This window comes from Colias philodice, chromosome 12 (genome assembly GCF_061535455.1).
Source record: "Colias philodice isolate Cphi_HAF_F1 chromosome 12, ilColPhil1 Martin Lab GWU primary, whole genome shotgun sequence".
NCBI classification, from domain to species: Eukaryota; Metazoa; Arthropoda; class Insecta; order Lepidoptera; family Pieridae; genus Colias; species Colias philodice.
Window position 1 is genome coordinate 4,713,217 of NC_143097.1, and position 21,158 is coordinate 4,734,374.

At 31.3% G+C, this 21,158-nt stretch overlaps 2 protein-coding genes across 3 annotated transcripts in view; both read right to left on the bottom strand.

Annotated features, from left to right (window-relative positions):
• The window catches only part of Mrtf (Myocardin-related transcription factor), a 39,238-nt gene extending 29,552 nt beyond the window's left edge, over window positions 1-9,686 (bottom strand). Inside the window, exon 1 of the mRNA XM_089701423.1 lies at window positions 9,493-9,686. The gene's annotated coding sequence lies outside the window, so the exon portion shown is untranslated. The remainder of the gene's footprint in view (window positions 1-9,492) is intronic.
• A 1,442-nt stretch (window positions 9,687-11,128) lies between these two features.
• On the bottom strand, window positions 11,129-20,545 carry Pect (phosphoethanolamine cytidylyltransferase). 2 transcript variants are annotated; one of them, XM_089701467.1, is made up of 8 exons: window positions 20,338-20,545; window positions 19,620-19,870; window positions 19,226-19,292; window positions 18,489-18,566; window positions 17,950-18,106; window positions 15,301-15,489; window positions 12,633-12,791; window positions 11,129-11,930 (listed from the first exon to the last, which is right to left on the bottom strand). In XM_089701467.1, exons 1-8 carry the CDS (start codon window positions 20,385-20,387, stop codon window positions 11,748-11,750), a joined length of 1,134 nt encoding a protein of 377 aa, XP_089557593.1. In that variant the 5' UTR covers window positions 20,388-20,545; the 3' UTR covers window positions 11,129-11,747. The 2 variants fall into 2 exon arrangements, with proteins under 2 accessions (XP_089557593.1, XP_089557592.1); XM_089701466.1 differs by having other exon boundaries at window positions 11,130-11,930; window positions 17,950-18,109.
• Between the last annotated feature and the right edge of the window lie 613 nt (window positions 20,546-21,158).

Sequence of the window (21,158 nt, forward strand, 5' to 3'; positions counted from 1 at the left end):
GTGTAAGATATAAGCGTTGATCATACCGAGGACATCTAATTTTGTTTTTTTGGTAAAACGTCTCAGTGCCCACGATACAGGCTTGCCTAGTGTGGGTACTATAGGTAATCCTTTTTTAATAAACCTAGATTAAGCCAATATGTGTAAAGTGTGCAACGTCAATCAAAGTGTATCTGTGTAAAAACATATGGTTTTTAAATAAATATATTTTTCATTTTCATTTTCATATAAAAATTATTTAATTAAAAATATGAGTAAATCAACAACCACAATTTTTTTTTTTCATTTTTTGTTGATTTTTACAGCGTTTTTTCGTATTTTGTTTACCAGACTTAAAATAATTGGAACGGCTTGTTATTGATTAAAGTAGATAATGAATAAATGAATGTTAAATAATTGCTAGTTATTATAAAATACGACACAGAAAACAATGTTTATTTTAAAAGCATCGACTTCTAGAGCAAGGTCTTTACTCTTTACCATTTTAATATTTCAGTTTCGATAAGAATTGTGTTATGACAATACAATACAATAAAATAACCGGAGCAATGTATATGCAATGTACCTACATTAAATTTCAATGAAATTTTAATGAACATAATGTTCAGAAACATTGACGTATTAAAAGTGACAAGTTATAATAAATCAAGAATATATAAATCAATGTCATGTATTAATGATATAAATTAATATCCCATTTATATATTTAAATGTAACTTTTGATTCGGTAGCAGAAAGCTTAGATATGTAGGTAATCACGTACGTCAACTGCATTAATTTTAACATTCAAGATCAATAGTAATGGTTACAGATAAACAAATACCTTATTTATCATTAACTAAGAATGTGGACAGATACTAGTTAGAATTCTACAAGTGTTTTCCATATGACTTACACAACTCAAGACAGCCAGTGCCAAAATTCTATTCGGAACGACAAACCGAGACGGGTATATTTAACTGCCACCCATAAACCGTCGAATATTGTCGTTAACTTCGGACAATCCCTACGAAATAATCATAAATCAGAACGATTTTTAACTGGCACGTTAAATATAAGAATGCTAATAAAAACAAATAACAACATCGTATAACATTGAAAAAAGTATTTTGAAACGTTTAAAAGTAAATATGTATGAAATATGTATTTGCCTAAAAATTTAACGGCGTATATAAATACGCTCAAAAATCGACAAGATTATATAATACGAAAGACGGATGATCGGTTTTCTCAAAACGATACCAGTTTAATTACACAATGTATACAGACTTCGTTTCTGAGAATAATAATGAGTTTGTTTGCGATTCCTCAAACAAACATTCCGTTCTTATGTGCGACAGAATTACCTACCACCCATACGCCAACGCTCTGTGCATAAATAGATTCATTTTCTCAGATGGAAATTCAAATTTTATACTAGGGCCGTCATCAAAGGCGCGAAAATCTTCGTAGTCACGGCCTATTTACGATCGGACAAAACATGACGTCAGTAGAGAAATATGAAACGCCATTGCTCCTAATAATTTTCTTCTCGGTGAAAAATTAATACTTGTTTGAGATTGTTCACAGGCTATAGATCAATGTTATGTGACAAGGAGTAATAAAGTTGCTTCTCGTAAGGGCGTATTCAGAAAGAAAGCTTGAAACTTATAAGCGCTTATCGGCGCTTGTCATGTTCATATATTTTCCTGCGCGGGTTGACAGCACTGACAGGAAAATATATGAACATGACAAGCGCCGATAAGCGCTTATAAGTTTCAAGCTTTCTTTCTGAATACGCCCTAAAGTTCCATAAAAACTGACAGCTGGTGCCAAACAAAATATAATGAGCTTACTGGTACTAAAGTCCGAAACGTAAAAAAACAACAATTGTTTTGTCTACTTATACCCTTCGTTACATCACATATTTACATTTAATTGTTATTATCATCATAAACTTTTTAATTTACCTAACAATCACTACATAGTATAAAACAAAGTCGCTTTCCCTGTCCCTATGTCCCTATGTCCCTATGTCCCTTTGTACGCTTGAATCTTTGAAACTACGCAACGGATTTTGATGCGGTTTTTTTTAATAGATAGAGTGATTCAAGAGGAAGGTTTATATGTATAATAACATCCATTAAATAGTGGAGAAGTACTGTTATTTTTAAGGTTTCTAATGTGATGTCGTAAAAAAATATATCTTTTCCGCTTACATTGCAAACGCAGGCTGAACCCTACGAGTTTTATCAAAATAATGTACTAAGTATTATACAAATTGAAAAGGTCCACAGAAAAGTCCGCGATGGTATATGTCTATCTCTTATGGATAACCCACAATAACTTTTTTTTGTCATTTACTTTTTACGACAAATAATGGCTAATTTTCAAAGCGATTTTAACCAATACAGCATTAATCCTTAACCAATTAAATACCTTGAAAACATTGTTCATTTAATATAGATCTATATGGCCCTTTACACCGTATGATTTAAGTGAATATTTTCGAAGATATTACAGATTTAAAAATTGCGGGACGTAGCGTTTGCGGTGGGTACCGACCGGCCGGCCGCCCGGTTATCTATTTTATACCCGTGAAGCCGGAGCGGGCCGCTATGTTTTTATATACAACGTTCACAGTTTTTCTGTAGTGTATTTAGTATCAGCATTGCACCCGTGCGAAGCCGGGGCGGGTCGCTAGTATTTACTATAATGTTTTGTGGAGTTTAAATAATATTTAATGCCAGTATTTTTGATTTTAATTACAAGAAGAAGTTTCGCAAATGTTCAAATTTCATCTACTTTACGATAGCTCAGTAAAATAAAATGTTATTGTTAAACACTTTTTAACATAGTAACATTAGGTGTATGTATATTAATTACTACATATAATATTCAATTACCGTTTCGAGAAAAAATAAACGTACAAATTTGAACGTCGTACTCCAAATAAAATGATTAGAATAACAAATAGCAAAACCTTAACGCTATTTGCACAACTGGTTCAAATCAACCTTGTATGAAAAAAGAAGTATTTGAATTTGAAAGAGCAAATAGTTTATTTTAGTGAGGACAACTTTTAAACTAACGCTCGATTAACCTTCATATATCTAAATTTGATAAAACCCTTAATCCTTCGCTGTGAGCTTTAATGAAGTTGAATTTATTGAATTGAATGTTCTTGTTCTTCATATAACATATTATGTAGTAGGTTATTTAAAATGAATATTTGATAAAATTTATTTACTTAATATTCGTTACTACTTACACCTCTCTCTTATCCTAAGCCAGTAAAAGTCAAGAAAACAAATTGCATCGACCCGACTATAAAAATTTGCGCGTAATGCTCTTCGCATTACGCATATTCGAATGTCCTTAAATAAATTAATGAACATTTAAAAAGCTTTTGTTTCTTATATATTTTAGATAAAAATACGTTTTATCTTTATATTCATGTAGCTCTAATAGTCTTGTTATGGATTTATCAAATCTCATCTCAAGGTGCGTCTAATGTTAGTTCTAAACCAAGCGGTTATTGATTAACAATATTTGCTATCAGTGTCTGGGTCAGCGTAATCAACAACAACACTGTTGGCATTCGCGCTGTGACGCTACCACCTGCCACAACATTGCATCACATCATAACACACCTTCGACGTTACATATTATTACAAGCTAGTTGATACGCGTATTTATTATTGCTAAAAGTTACTACTATAGAAGTGAGTCATTTAATATTTTTAGAAAATACTATTCCTGGGTGATTTGTATGACTGTCATAAGTAGTAATTTTTAAATTATGGTGACTATTAATAAAAAGAAAACGCGTACGATAAATCGAATTAAATATTGAGCGTACACGGGATTGTTAATTATGACAATTATATTTTTTCAATGCAACTAAACTGATTCCTGTGTCTGATGCAACGTATTACTATCTGTTGTTACCGATTTCCCACATTTTAAATAATAAATAATAAGTAATCATGTAAGTTTGTTTCTATAGTGAGATTGTTTTTTCATATTTTAAAATTCGGCTTAAAATTCCATATCAAGTGCATAAGGAAAGCAAGCGGCTTTTTCTAGATAATAATATGTTCTGCTAAGCTTATCCTAACAAGCTATCAATGTGTGTTTAAGATGCATCACGACTGATGATCATTAAAAATTTCCACATCACGAGGAAATAATGCAGTAATTGAAAAAGTCGATTTTTTTTAGGTTTGTAAATCATTTTTTTATGACTTTGCTTTCCTCTTTCACTAAAATTGTGAATGAAAACTATATTGTGTCAAACAGAAAATTACTTTATTTCTTTCTAAAGATTGAGGGTAAATACAAGAGAGACTTTTTTACAATACCTACTAATTACTATCTACCTAAAATCAATTTAAACACTGAATTTGTTTTAAGTATAAACACAGTAACACATTGAAACATTTTCAGTTTGAAATGAACTATTATTATGACAATACTTTCATAATATTAGTGCTACACAGAAAATCAAGTAAAATTGTATTAGAAATACAGGCAAGGTTATTACAAATCTATAGAATACCTATATTATTATAATTTTTTGTTGTTGTCGATCAACCAATTCGAGGTCGAAGGTAACCTCGATTACCGCCTACATTATGTAGGGCATTACATCAGTAAAGGGTCGGCTGTACCAGCTCATACTAGATGATATATGTACTTAATACAAAGTATATACATAATACGGAATACCTACGTATAAAATACATTGTACATGTTAAACGTGTATTAGACAATACTATTTAGACAATAAAAAGCATATGCTCATAAAACTTCTGCTATGAACATTATTTTACCGCATAAAAGTAATGCATGTTGGTCCGGGAGCCAGCAGCAGATTTTATGACCAAGTTCCTCTCAAGCGGTAATTAGTAAAATGCATCAAAGTATAGTATTATGAAATATGAAGCCTCGTGAACGTCAGCTGGAGCTCGGTTGGGGGAAAGAGCGGTTGTAGCCTCCCGTATCAGCTGACGGTTTTTCCACCAAGATACAGCCAGCTGACATATATATTTATCCACAGTTACATATAAGCTATCATCAGGTAAATTTTTGTTTGAGAGGAAATAACGGAAAATAAATTTTTCTTTAAATTTAACTTTCATGTTCGAGACACCAGCTGACGTATAATACACCATGTTGTAACCAGCTAACTATTTTTTTTCGTTGAGATATTGGGTTAGCTACAATTTGACAAATTTTTAGCTGAGAGGAAATGAATGAATGAATGTATTTTTTTTCCTATGTGCGTGGGAGGCTACAACCGCTCACCCCCCCAACCGAGCGCCAGCTGACGTTCACGAGGCTTTATAATACTATACTCTCATGCGTCTGACGAATTATCTCTTGAGAGGAAATAGTTAACCAAATTTGCACCTGGCTCCCTAACCATGTGAATGGAATAAAAATATCCAAATAATAGATTAATCAAATAACATAATTTTAAATAAAAGCAACTAGGAAAATTAAATGTATCTTAAAAAATTTCACGCGCATAATAATTAACCAAGAACTACCGTTGTAACTACCGCAACAGCAATTAAATGTTAGTTAGATATTAGAGCCAAAAAATTAAAAAGTTCAAACTCGTCATTAAGAGCTGCTTACGTAGAATTTAATTATGTCTTCATGAATATTGTTTTTGGATGTATAATTATAATGTTTAAAGTATGTATAGCTATAGCATTGCCAAAAAATCAATGTTTCGATTGATTTTAGGGAAAGGGTACTATTAAATCGAGTTTTAATTTATAGATACTGACTACTCCATCAATTAGAAATTGTTAATGTTATTATAATATAAAATATGTAATAGTAAGTCATTCTAAAAAAAAGACGTGTGGCACTCGGGGACTGCCGCGGTAAAGCTATTGCATGCTATGCCTTCAAGCCACACCTCCGTGCCCGTCGGAGTGGGGAGCGTGAGATTTTTTCGTTACAGAATTTCTGGATTCGGTCCCCGCCCTCAAGGCCCGCGATAGAAGCTACGCAATAGCTTAAAAAAATTTTTTTGCTTAAAAATTCAATTACTAAAAATTAATACTGATATTGACAACAAACAACACAAAACACGTGAAACACGCGGCGCGACAACAATGATTAGTAGGAGTATTCATAATATGGGAGCCGTCACACCTGTCATCGTGCTTGAGAATCACAAACACTCAAATATTGATGCATTCTGATTGCATAGCAAATAGGCCGATTCATTGTTAATTTCGTAGATTAGAGATAAAGTTTGTGATGGTGTGTACCGTACCGTCGCAATGCCTGCAGCGCTTGGCCTCCGGGGGTGCGATCTCGTCGCCCAATTGGTGTGGTACCGGCATGGCGGCGCATCCCGCGCCGGCGCCGCCACCACCCTTCACAGTACGATCCTGGCACGCTCCAGGGCGACCGCTCCTCAAGCGGCTCGGTTGCCACTGAGCCTGAACTATCCGCCCGCCCCGGCCGGTAGGCGGCGCCCATGCCCGAGTTATTTTCGGCATACGTGACTCATAGCTCACAGCAAAGTTCGATATCGGCGCCCGCGCATCTCAGGCTTTTCTACCACCCTGCGACGTGCTATCGTTCGCGGAGGACGATGGGAAACGTATGAGGGATGAAACAATTTAAAATCCCATCAAACCAGCAGCAGCAATGCAATATTATTGTTGATGGTTTTTCATCCATTCTAATGATAAGTTCAGTTCAGATGCTTAATATGGGCCCTCAAATGTATTAAATATTTCTATATTTATTCCTACTTGCAAAATTGTTTGATAAAAACTTAATATTTTAGAAGAAAAATCTAATCTGGAAAGAAACCGTGGTGTGTGTTTCAATAATTGTCTTATTTATGCTGCTTTATTTGCCATGAATTTCACTGGTAGCACCAATAGAAATACTTAAGTCCATTGTCTGATGGATTGATCTATGTTTCTTTATATATTTCAATCACACCATACAGATACATTACATGACAGTAAATTAAAGAAGGAAAACCGTATTTAATATTACATATCATTTTACAAAAATTTAGTCCAATGCCATTAAAAATTTCTTATCGGATTACTTATCTTTTATCATCAAAATGATTAACTTTTAGCTATTTTGTTGACTATAAAAAGTATTTATAAATGTTATTTTATGTAATATTATAATCTATCCACTGACTGTTTTCACAATATTTTATTTATTTATTTATTTATTTAGAAAAAAAATGGTCAAGCAGTTTTCAAACCCACAGCCTCCATTCCATAAGTTCCAAAACTAACTTCCTTGTATTTTATATTGAATAATTTTAATGTTCTTATGAAAGCTTGCAATTTTTTCATCTATAGCTCTGTGTATCAAAAGAAAACTAATAAAAAGACATCAAACGTCAACGTGGTTATTACATGAATAAGCTATAAATTAAATTTTAGGAAGTTGTGATAGTTTAAATTGATACAACATTATAATGAGAAAAGCATGTTACTTGCTTGACCTTAACACATTTACCATATAATAAAAATTTAGAGTAGAAATGAAACTTTACATGAATTTTTATTGGATATGCGAAGGTGAACTATATTTAAGTGCTTAAAATATTTTTTTAAATGCAAGTATTGAGAACATTTCTGACATAATTAATCCAGTAATATTGTTCCAGTCCTTTTATTTTCAATTTTCTGTTCCTTTTGCATTGTTTCTTTTAAGTTTGAGTTTGCATTAGCAAAAAAAAAATATTGTTTTGCTATAATTTATATTGTGGGTAGAAAAAAATATTTTTCTTTCTTTCTTTAGTCCCTTATGTTAATATTTGGTAAATATGAATAAGCAAAACAGAGTGACACAATGTTACATTACTTGCCAATATTTTTTTATTGATTATCATGAATTAGTATATTTTTTCTGTCTACTACGAAGTATTGTGTATTGCATTAGTTAATAGTTAACAGGATGTTTATATATTATTTTTCCATATTCATAAATCAAATAGAAGAAGCTATAAAAATCATATGCAAACAAAACAACAAGCATGTATTGAATTTATTTGATTAATTAAAACTATTTTCGATAGGTTGTTAGAAAAAGAAACACATGAGATAAGATTTGTCTGAATTCTTTTCATCATTATTTCCACATAATGACTTAAATTGAATATTTAAAAACCATATTAGCAATAATATTTCACATATTATCTTTTTTATGATTTTTGGTGAGTTTTTCTTAAACATTTATGAAATATGAATATGTTTTATATTTAAAAAATGGCATATACAGTAGGCGCTCGATAATCCGGCGCTCGCCAATCCGGCACGCTCAGTAGTCCGGCACTTCGGGACTCAGACAGCCCGCTCTATAATCCGGCATTTTACATAGCTGAACGCCGGATTACTGAACGAAAACGTCACAAATGATGAACCTAATATACTTTAATACATAATATATTTTAATACATAATTAATTAATATTTTAATTAATTTATGTATTTTTTTTTTATAATAAATTCAATTTACCATTTTAAATATGAAGTCTTATTTCCTATACTAATTCGATAATCCGGCATTTCCGACAATCCGGCATAGAGGAAAAATTGCCGGTGCCGGATTAGCAAGCGCCTACTGTATTTGTCCGTCACTCCATGCACAAAATATACTAAATGTACTGCATGCGGTGATATAAGTTTATTACCAATCTATTGATTATTGTTAATTTTAATAAAAAATATCAGCATTTTTAATGTTTGCCAATAAAAATTATAGCTGTAATTGTTATACTTTCTCATAATTTAGTCTAACTACTTATAGATAAGCAATATAGAATGGCTTTGGTAAATGTCTACAATGTACAGTTTTACCATTAAATGATATGGGTGGATCAATTTCTTAATTAAAAATAATATTTCTAAATGGTGGAGTATACTTTTATAAAGTAAATAAGTAAATGGAACACACTTGATTATTTTCTTTTTAAAGTTTTGGCAGTAGATGGTAGAAAAATATTATTGGCAAAGATGTGTTTGACACATTTTTATACTTAGGTATAATATTTTCGGCGTTTCTTCTTTTTACTTAAAATTAAATGATTAGACATGGGAATGAATACGACACAACGTGTGTAAATCCTTTATCTAAACAGTATCTACGTTTAAAAATGCCGGTGGTTTTCGCAATTTCGGGGACCGTAGTTTTCCGGGGCTTGGCAATTATTCTAATGTATTTTTACATAGGTAGGTATTTCATTTAACTAATGAACATTGAATCGACTGATTAATCGACAAGATATTAATAACTTCACCGCTGATGCGTAGTGTCCAGTTACAGATATTTAAATATGAACAGTTTTTAACATATACAGTGAAATAAAGGGTTTATTTTTTACTATTAATTAGTGTTCCTTAATTATTGATAAAAAATTGTGTGACAATGAGAAAGAGTATATAAATATTTAGATAAATTCGGACAGATTGTTACTGTAGTGGGCGGCTACATTACAAAAAAAACTTACCTGTTACGAGAATATTGGTGACATGTATCCTCTTGATTTGTATAACTTAATCCAGTCCCAAATTCACTAATTTTCCGTTACACCACGTCACACACTATTTTATTATTTATAAAATGATTTAAATTTAAAGGTAGTTATTTACTGTATACTTTTCTGCCATTTTGAATTTTGACAACAGTGTTGCTATCACAAATTACCAATCAGTGTTGCAGTCTCATATAACCATAGACTCGCTCTAGAGTCTAGACCACGGTCTAGACCGTGCTCACGCCATTGTCATACGCAGTTACGCACAGGCTTACGCACCACCAGCTTCGCACTTCGCACATACGCGTCGCGCTGAGCGCGTCTATTATGCGCTGTGATCACAGTATTACTTTAGCCATAGGCTGTGATTATGCGAATGTTTTCACGAAACTCAAAGGTTTTCACACAATATAATGTTGTAAGAGAAATAATTATATATTGAGTTGTGAAGGAGTTGATATGTCGTGGCCATATCGTAAATTTGCTCATTTCATGATATGATCGATCATTTCGTGAAATGGTCGCATTTCATGAAATGGCCAACATTGTTTGATCAGATCGTTAAATCGTCAATGTTTCACGATTTGGCCATCCACGTTTGGATCGTATAAAATATAGAGAGTCCATAAAATATTAAAAAATTCAGAATATTTTAAGAACTTGTTTATTGTCATTTAAGTTAGTGCCGCGGCAGCGGCCGGCGAGTGCCAGAATCGATTAGCGAATCGCTTTTTAAAAAAGAAACAATAAGGTATAATAATATAGTACGATATTACGTAAATATAAGATATCCGCATTTTCCATAGTACTCGAACCTCTTCGTCGTAAATTTTTTGCTAGGACTTTCTTCATATTGTAATTAAACGAATTATGAAGCTTTTAACTGTGAATAATTAAATTTTCGCCAGCGGCCGCCATCTTTTCACATAAACACAGCGCTTGCAGCGCCTCTTACAATAATTAATGTAACTATTTTACGATATGATCAAATAATTTTGATAATTTCATGAAAAAACCTCGCGTTTAGTTGGCCATATCGAGAAACGATTTCTTATCATTGATCTGCACAAACCACATCATGATGTGGCCAATAGACATTCAACCATTTCATGAAATGCGACCATTTCACGAAATGATCGATCATATCATGAAAATCATGAAATGATCAAATCTACGATTTGATAATGCTTCTCCTATCTCTAAAAAAAGTGAAAGAATTTATTCTTCCAGTCGACAATAAATTGAAATGTTTTCTGCGGCGATAATGCTAATCCACATTAACTATTAAGTATGCTATGCCTGTATTTATTAAAATAATTCGAGACATCAAAAATAACGTCCTGATTGCGAATATTATCACGTACACGTTCAGTTCCTTTTTTTAAATAATTTTATATGTATTGTTAGGATTTATATTAAATCAATTTATGAAATGATCATAATATCTACCTACTAGGTATTTAATATACACGAAATAAAAAAAATCAAATGTTTAAAACATAATTTAACTCAGAGGCAGAGAGAGAGGGACTATGTGTTCATAAAAATCATTCGATTTGAAATTTGGTAAAATAAAACAATCATATTTATTTATTGATTATTTATTTTAATTATTTATAAATAAGGATAAAATATTAACATTTAAATATGACTACACCATAATTTAATATGACTGATCCACAAATAAAGTGAATGCCATGACACCATAAATTTAATTACAAGACAAGAATAGCTTATCTATGGAATAATAGAGTATTTACAAAATAATTGTATATAAATAGAAAATAATAATAAAGCACATGGATCTAAAATATTTTGAGTTTAATTATATTAATATTCTCAACTATATAACTTTTTGGTGTTAACTGGCTCAATGTGGCCGTGCCACTACCTAGACGATATTAAAATGTATATTTTGTATATTTAAAAGCAAAAAAAACACTGGAATTCATTTGTTTCTAAATATAATGTTTGTACATTTATATTAATACAGGAATATGTAAGTGTATAACATTTAACGGAAATAAACACTACAAGCAAATAAATTACTATCATATTAACAGTATTCACCAGCCATGATTATGGCAACACAGTTATATGACTGACTTCATTAGATGTTTTCTAATGAAATCTCTAACTATAACCATTTAAATAGCACAATTGAATTTCAAACATTAATATTGCGGGATAGAAGTTTAAAGAATTATCTATATGTTCTTAGATTTATTTTATACTACTACAGATTTCGTTGTCTTACAATCCCCGTTTTGAGTTGGCTTTTTGTTTATGGCTTTCACAGCGGCCATTTCCTTCTTTTCCTTCTTCGTGTTTCTTTCTTCAAATTCAAGTCGATGACGTATTATCCTCTGCACTATGTCCTCTGTTGTCATTGTGTTGCCAGAATTTAAAATCTGAAATGATAAATTTGCAATATCAATATTAAATGTCGTATGACCATTTTATATAGGTACTTTTCTGTATGTTTAAAAATTTTATTCTCTTGTATTCGATCTTAATGTTTGACGGATAAAGTTGATTTTCCGGATAAGGTACTAATATTTTATATTTTAAAAAAATAATTTATCTCCAGAAATTCCATCAAACCCTACAAGAACAATCAATCATACAAAATTATATTTTAGTAAACTTTTTAATGCCCTTGCTTATTTATTATATTAAATCTATTATGTGTCGTAATTTTCTCTTTTTTCAAACACGTGACACAAAAAATTAACACTGAGTGTGTGTGTGTGTATGTGTGTTTTAACCGACTTTAAAAAAATGGAGTAAGTATTCAATTCGGCCGATATTTTTATGTGTATTTAAACTGAAAATTAGTGCTGCGGCTATTAAGCCACAGATTTGCTGAGTGGTATCCCTGTCCAGCACACATACTATAAGTCAACCCCATAATATAATACCTTGTTTTTTTTTATACTTGTACAAACGTGACCATACCTACCTACCTACTTCTTTTATAAATTGTAATTTTTATTTAATTGTTTTTGTTCATTGTAAGTTACTTTGTTGTTTTTGCCTGTATTTTTGTGTGCTGGATTAAATGTATTTTCTTTCTTTTTGTTTCTTTCTTTCTATTTCCAAACTACACGCACCTTAAAACAGCCCCTCTCCTTGGGCACCTCGTACGGGTCGGACTTGTCCGCGTCGAACGATATCGGTGTAGCGCCGTGACAAACAACGTCCACGTTGAAGTGGTCCATCAGGTCCGCGGTCACGCTGTACGGCGCGCCTATCACTACTTCGTGGACGTACTGTAACATGATAGTTAATGAAATATGTTGTAATAAAAAACGGTTGTTTGTAAAGTAGGTTTACGATCGAAATGTTTACGTGATAACGTCTTATTGGTGGCAGCCAAGAAGCTTATATCTAATACACTGGAGATTGCACTATGACCATTAACTTGTAACAAGAAAATATGACCTTGAATGACGCCTGTATGTTTTTTTATCCCTTTCACACCTAACTTGGCAAGTTGGTGTGAATGTCATAGTGCAAAGCTAATGGTCATAGTGCAATCTCCAGTGTATTAGATTTATGCTTCTTGGTGGCAGCGCTCGAGATGAGACGGGAGATCGGTCCGTCTCTCTCTCGTTATACCTGCGATCGCGCTCGTGAGGTTTTGGTGTGACACAAGTTTCTGAACATGTCACCCGACTAAAACGATTTTAAAAACGTTATCACGTCAAAAACAATAATTTTAACACTTCTTTTATCCTACTAATATTATAAATGCGAAAGTTTTTGAGTATGCTTGTATGTTTGTTACTCTATCATGCAAATACTACAGAATCAATTAAAATTAAATTTGGTGGCATACGCATAGAGGGTGGATGAACATTCTAGTTTTAGTAGTGTTTTGTGTTACTTTTGTAAACATTATAAACTATAAGCCACATGCCATTACTGTTTCGTACAAATTAAAAAATAATTTTAAATTCATTAAAAGTTTCCTAGCCATAGCTGGTTTTATTTACCTATGTACTTTTTTTTGTCGTAGTTTATAACCTGTTAATGCAAATATCCATTTCAATCTACATTTTGAACTGATGTGGAATGGAATTATGGGTGAAGCAATGCAAAATATGAATTTATTTATAGTACAATAGGAAAAGGACGAATCGACAGATAGGAAGTAACAATCTACTATTATTATATCATCCGGTCCCCATATCAGTATTGTTATAAATGTACAGATTTAAAATTGTAAGTGTAATATGCCAAATTAAAATGAAAAAAAAAAATGACTAACAAATAAATAAAGTATAAGTCAGAATTCCCGAAAGCCCGATTCAAACAATATATTCATTAATATTAAATCAAATAACCAGATAAAAAAGAACAACTTTTTTTATTTCAAAGGGTTTTTATTTCTTCTCTATACTGTGTTTATGTATTTATTGGTATAAATACATACATACATGCAGAAAAAAAGAAAATTCTGAATGAATTGCCCCCCAGCCGTTTCTCGAGCGCTCAAAAAAATAATCGGTGTGTCCTTCAAAAAGTAATAGACCCATAGAAATCTAAATAACAAGACACATAGAAGTGCTATAATGTCATAATTCGTATGAAAACCGCTGTCGCCAAAATCAACACATTCAAACCGAAAGCTAAACAGTACACACAAGTAAACTATGCCTTTTATTGGACAGCTTGATTTTAGTGAAAACTAACTTAACTATTAAATTAAGCTTTTGAATATGTATCCTAACGCACGAATTTACGGTTTATTTTAGAATAACATCCCTAAGTATATGAGACTTTTTGCTCCAATACGAACAAACGTGATAATAAGAATGGTCGACTGTGTCATTCATTGTTATTTCGATTACTATGGTGATACTCGTAATACTTGTAAATATTCTATAATTTTAAGGAAAAACGGCATTATTTCTAAAAAAAAATATTTTCCGATGAAATATTATTCCTTTATAAGTATAATTACAACTTGTGGAAGAATTTCCGCAATGGGAATTGCTGAAACACACCATGTATACACTCATACGTCTCCAGAGCAACTGAACAGTGACGAATGCACTGGTGATGTGAAAATCACCTGAGTGGCGACAAGGTCACCCACGCTTACGACTTCTAGTGTCTTGTTATTTAGATTTCTATGAATAGACCAATAGACTTGCATTATAATATTAGTACAAATACCACTATAATGCTCTTAAACAAACGCTATACATTGTTGTCGAAGTTATCACAACATATGTAGAACGCGAGTAAAAACATCTAGTAATTTGATTATATGTATATGAATAGATAAGTGACTATGCACACATTTAAAGATAAAAATATAATATGTTTAGATTTGTTTGGTACCGGAAATCTATAAAATTTTCCACAACCTTCGGAAACAAACATTATTGAATGATTCAGTTTAGCACACGATCCTAGTTTCATTACCTTATCGATTAATCAATATTATTCTCAAGTACATAATATGTAAGTACCTACCATTTTTTATATTTTTATTAATAGAAATGTATTGAAAGTGGTATAAAAATATATAGTGATATAAAGATATATTACGACTCCTACATAAAGCGTGACTCCTCAGTACCATTGATAAAAAAATGTTCAAACTCAAAGGCCCAAAATTAAACATGTCCTACACTGTCTATCAATGTATAAATAATTCTGACACTAAAAATAAGTACCGTTATTTTTAAACACGCTATTAATAAATTGCACAGATAATACAAACATGTATACAAATTATTAATTACGCTAATTATAATATGCAATTACCTTGCAAGCCAGTACAGATAGCACGCGTTCATGTAGATTCATTATGGGGTAGTTGGACCCTTTGTATCTATTCACTTCTAGGTCCGTATGAAGACCGACTATCAAAAAGTCGCCTTGTGAGTGTGCGGCTTCCAAAAAGTCAAGATGGCCGACGTGGAATAGATCGAATGCACCCGCTACGTATACCACCTGAAAAAAAAAGCAATGTATGAAAGTAAACAAAGTAGTCGGATAGAAAAAAATGGACCATGATGCTGGATTTGAAATGATCGTGTTTAACGGGCTACGGTAAAAAAACTATTTATCGTAGCCCGTAAAACACGATCAGACAGTATGACTTTACGTTCCGTTTAATGGAATAGAAAAACAATGCCACTCGTCTACCAATTTTCGTTTCGTTACGCTCGGTCACGTGACGTATCTCCAGCTTATGTCAATATCATACATTCGTTTATCGATTCTATTGAACTTTACGCTAATAGAAAGCCACTTGCATAGGGGGGCAGATCGAATCAAACCTAGCAGATTTAAAATTTCTAAAATTAGGTACCTATACATATATTTTTTTAATTCAAAAGTTCTGCGTTGTAATTATATGTATTCAATTATATTTCATTATGATTCAGCCATACAGATTATTCCGGATTACGCATATCAATACCTAATGGGAATTTTACAAACTTTTCCTAGTATGGAAATGATTCAGAAAAATATGAATGGCCGTGTTCTCATATCAAACTCACGATAACACGATAAAGCGCTGATAGTCATCAGAGAGTGCATACAATATTGGTAAATTAGGTTAAAATATGCATTACGATAGACAACATTAATCACTTAAATGATTTCATTTTCCGTGCATATTTTTATTACTGCCATATGATAACTACATACTTATGTTATGAAGTAAAATCGTTTCTCCATATCGACCTTCAAGTATTGTGTTCACGTTTCAAGTTAACGTAACGATTTTACCGACGATCTAAGTTCAAGGTTTAATAAATTGTTCATACAAATTTATAAACGTTCCAAGCATTGATATTTGATTTTTTTTAGATCGTGATCATGTTTCGTTCGATGCCCATGGATATTTAAAACTATCATTTTTTTAAATAATAAATAAGTTACGTTCGATCGTCACGCGTAATCTAACAAATTGAAACAAGGCAATGCCAAATGGTACGTAAATATTTATGAAAAGTGTAATTTCTTAACTCAGTTTTTTCCTTCATGACCAAAATTATATATATATACCTAAGTATTGTAATTTGTCAAGCCCGACCATGTAATTGTGATTTCTCGGCGCTCGGTTAACATGTTTAAATTTCACGGAACATTTAAAATAAAAAAAGGACATTTGCCGAGGATAAAACTATCGAAACAAGTTTGATGACATTTAAAAACATTTTACGGTTTACAAATGCATGCGTCAATAAATAAAACAAGCATCTAGAAAAATAATAGTTCAGATGGATTCAAAAAATTTAAAATTATCTTGCAATCCTTAAATACGATTCATTAAAGATTTGAATATGTTTATTATCGTTATTTTAATACACTAGTAACTATGTATCAGTCTCAAATATAACACAATTCTAAACTGTAACGACTTGACGAAGTGAGTCTGAGTGAGTCTGAAAAGCATAATCCTCCTCCTGGCTCAGACAAGTAAAATAGTCGTATTTTATTCGAAAACTGTACAGCTTTATTAATTATTACCAACTACATTCGGCTATTATTAGTATTTTTAAAATAACTAGATAATAACAAACTCGATTAGATTAAAGGTCAAGGCGAAGAGCATTGAGTGTGTTTTGTTAGTATTTAGGATGAAGCATTCAATAATTTAGTTTCATAAATAAATTCAATTCGTTATAATTGCATACTTCATGAATACCCCGAAATTTTGGGCACGCAAAGGAATTTCAAGAATATATTTTCTCTTTTAACGAGTGAAAAGGTATTAGCTAATACCCGCAATCTGTTACGTAAATGTGAATGTTATTTTCTTTAACGTCGCAAGTTTTTGAAACTGTGACTATGCCTTCGTGAAAATAAGGGATTGCATATTTTAATATAATTTGAGTATCAAAATATTCCACCAATATGCATTTGTAAAAACCTACCCAGATATTAAAAAAAATGATACAATTTTGTAGAAACCGCCGTGTTTTAACAATGCTAAGTCCTAACATTATTACAATTTCAGTTGTTCATTGTTAGTAAGTACTTCGTCAAAACTCGATTGATTTCCTGATTAAGATAAGCATGAGTTGCGCATTTATAGGTACAGTCAGCCTCATAAATAGCTAAATAAATTAGTACGTGTTTAAAATTTGTTTTCATTTATTTATTTTTGCGTGATTTGTATACTAAGTATAACGAAAGAATTAAAATTGTACTGCGTTTTAGTGGAGATAAAAATGTGCATATCACGTTGTAAAATGTAAATAATAGAGTATCACTCATTTCCTATCGGAAACAAACAATAGAGTAATTATGCATTAACATTATTTATATTGTAAAATCCCTTAAAACCGTGTAACAAAAAATTACTCAACATTTTTTTTTTACTTTCCAACTATTTTTTTTTATGATTTTTTGTGATTGTATCCTATAGAATGACTTTATAAAAACAAACACACAAACCCTGTCTGTCGGCTTCGGCGACAATCCACTGCTAAACTGTATAATCTTCTGTGTGGTCGGCAAGAATTGTGAACAGCCTGTATATGGGGATCGCGCGGTGGAATCTGTCCCGAGGTTTGACGAATGGTCCAGAGCCACAGTGTACTCTTTGTCACCTCTCCTAGAAGATAAGGGATACTATTACTTATCGGTCATTGGGTGCTATTTAATATTTAAATAAAACACAAAAAAATAAAAATCTAAAAAATACGAATAAAATACGAAATCTTTTTATTTCCATTCAATGTTAGGCCTGGCAGAAATCGCTACCTAGCGATATGGCCGCCCTTTGCTGTTTGAAACACAGACCTAATTAAAATAAACCTAAGACCTAACAGAAGTCATAAACAGCCTGTTTCTGACTTCTGTTAGGTCTTGTATTTATTACAAAAGCATTTTCATTCATTCAAAACACGATTTTTTTATAACATTAGAAATGTAACTAACTATATCTGATACTTACAATAAAAATCAAAGGTAAAAAAAGAAAAAAGGTTTACTTGAAATGCTCTCTGGTAAGTAATAGCATCCTTCCAACAAGATCTGTTGTAGATACTCCAGCTGTTCTAGACACTTCTCTGAAAAAAATAAAATTATGTAACTATATTTTACCCACTTATTGAAAACATATATTAACTCTAAGTTAAATAATCTCCAAATCAATAATTGAAACAAAGGTTTACATATGAACATATATTCAGAAGCAAGACAAAAAAATAACTAAATTCTTTAACAAATTTTTATTGACAAAGTGTACATTTCTATTGAAACAAGTGTTCATGAACTATACAATATGTAACTTTGCTAAATAAATATTTAACCAAGGTCAGAGCTATTCCTATAAGAACAAAACATGACATATTAATATGTATATTCAAATTTGTTATGTTTTTGTAGAACTTGTATAAATTGCCTAATATAATTATGTGTATAGTAGTTTTTGTTATAATTAGCAAATTGTTTGACTGATTAATAAAAACAGTGTAAACCAAAGAAAGAAGAAAATTATGCTTCTGCATACAGGGTTCTTATTTGAAATGAAATTCTGTTTTTTTAGGTTGCAGAATGGATTTTGAAAAAAGAAGCATCAAGCCAGAAGAACAAAATATTTATTGTATTATAACGCATTTCGCGTAACGCGTTATATATTTATGTGAAAAACGCATAACGCGTTATATATTTATGTGAAAAAATGTTACTTCCATTTAGTTTAATTTTATTTTCTTTCAATATTTACCTATATTTACCAGCAGTTTTGACTAAATGATATGTATCAATTCCTTCTGCTGTTACTGTGATGTCATCTGAAAAACAAGTAATTATTATTTATAAATTAGGCATAAATATTTTGATTTGAATACCATGAAATGCCTGACAATGGATATATGTATTTATCTTGTAGATGTAGATGATGGAGTTCAAGTTTGTTTTATAATATCTTGTACCATCAGGTTGTTTTTATACATATAAAAAATGATTCTGATTAGAATTACGATGTATGTACATCCGTTCTTAAAGCTAATTTATATGACATTAATTTTAGTCCATAGCAATTATTAAAATGCAATTTTTTATTTATAAAACTTCAATAAAATGATTTAGAAAACAATCAAATAGAAATTCTTAAATACCTCCATGTACACAGAAGTCACACTGATATTTATCCAATGTTTCAAGAGTTGTGACATAAGGTGCACCCTCTACCACCTGATCCACCCATTTTATGGCTCGCACCATTTTGTATCGCTCCTCTTGAGTGAACACCGGTGGCCCTTTATGTTTTGAAATCTCTTCATCTGTGTGAACACCCACTATCAACACATCACCTAATGCTTTTGCCTGTCTCAATGAATTTGCATGTCCAAAGTGGACCATGTCATAGCTGAAAATTTTAGTTTTTGTTAAGATATTAATTTTACATTGACTGTGTGCTTATAATAAATTAATTTGAATTAAATTAAATCATGTAAAATGTATTTTATATATGCAGATACATTAAACATATAGAATAGAATTCTTAATAAATTTTATTTGTAAAATATTAATATTACTAATACTAAAACAAGTAATTCTAAATTTTCATCCTCTTTAAAATTAAACAATGCATGTATGTGTCATCATGTAAGTAAAGACTATTTCTGAGTTAACATGAGAAAAAATAAAATTAAGCGCCAGGCGCTAATTACGCCGAAACCTTCTAACAATGCATTTATATAGGTGTAAATATTAATGCACTCTGATAACCTTTGCTTCTGTGAATTAGCGTATTCATAATGCAATACAAAGGCAATAAAATCTATTGTAAATCATAATAGGCGGCTGAAAAAATATAAAAAAATCTTGACTTACCACCCATCACACCAAACACGTACTTGCTTTTTTTCATTAGAATCACTCATAATAACACAAATTAAACACTAAGGAGATTCACTAAAATGTATCTTGTTAAATAAAATAAAATAATTTAGTTTAATTTTTATATTTCACATAAAATACGAAATCTTATAGAAATTTACCGTATCGACTTCTACACACTACCTAATTCTGAATTCAACTGACAAATGACAATTCAATATTCTCAAATGACTTTGACAAATTGCAGGCATGCGCCACAGCATGCGCCCTAGCGCCGGTCTCGGGTCGACTTGTTTTAAATTGTATGTAATTAAAAAGGAATAAAATTATACAATTTATGAAAATTATTGTTACGTTTGCTATTTTTAGTTGGAAGTATTTTCAAGCTTTATATAACACGTAGGTATAACGAACGAATAAAAACAAGAATTTAGTTTAAGAAAACAACAACTTATTAATTTGTCATTATAATGTCGAATTATTATTTTTTTCTCTTTAATTTAACTATCAAAGAAGACTTATATATAAATTTTACAAATAGGTACCGGACCTGTCTCTTTTTTCTTATATAGAAAAATACATTTTTGTGCATTATAAATGTTCAGGCGATTTGGAATTGTATTTATAACATAGTTATTTCTGAATGTATAAACGTGTAAGACATACAATATTGTGTTGTAGAACAATACGCACATCATTTGTCGCATAGTTTATCTAATCTTGTTTTATTCTAGAGCGTCAACACAATTGGCTCAATCGAGTCACGCCACTATGACGATGTTAAGGCGATGGCGATCCTGTTTGAATGGACTTTG

Bases quoted from the DNA above. Each gene is read 5' to 3' on its own strand.
- Pect (XM_089701466.1), bottom strand. From the start codon at position 20,387: ATGAGTGATTCTAATGAAAAAAAGCAAGTACGTGTTTGGTGTGATGGG. The intron at 18,567-19,225 runs GTAAATATTGAA...TATTTTTTTCAG, and splicing joins AAAACTGCTGGTAAATATAG to AGAAGTGTCTAGAACAGCTG. The intron at 18,110-18,488 runs GTAAACCTTTTT...CTTATCTTCTAG, and splicing joins CTTACCAGAGAGCATTTCAA to GAGAGGTGACAAAGAGTACA.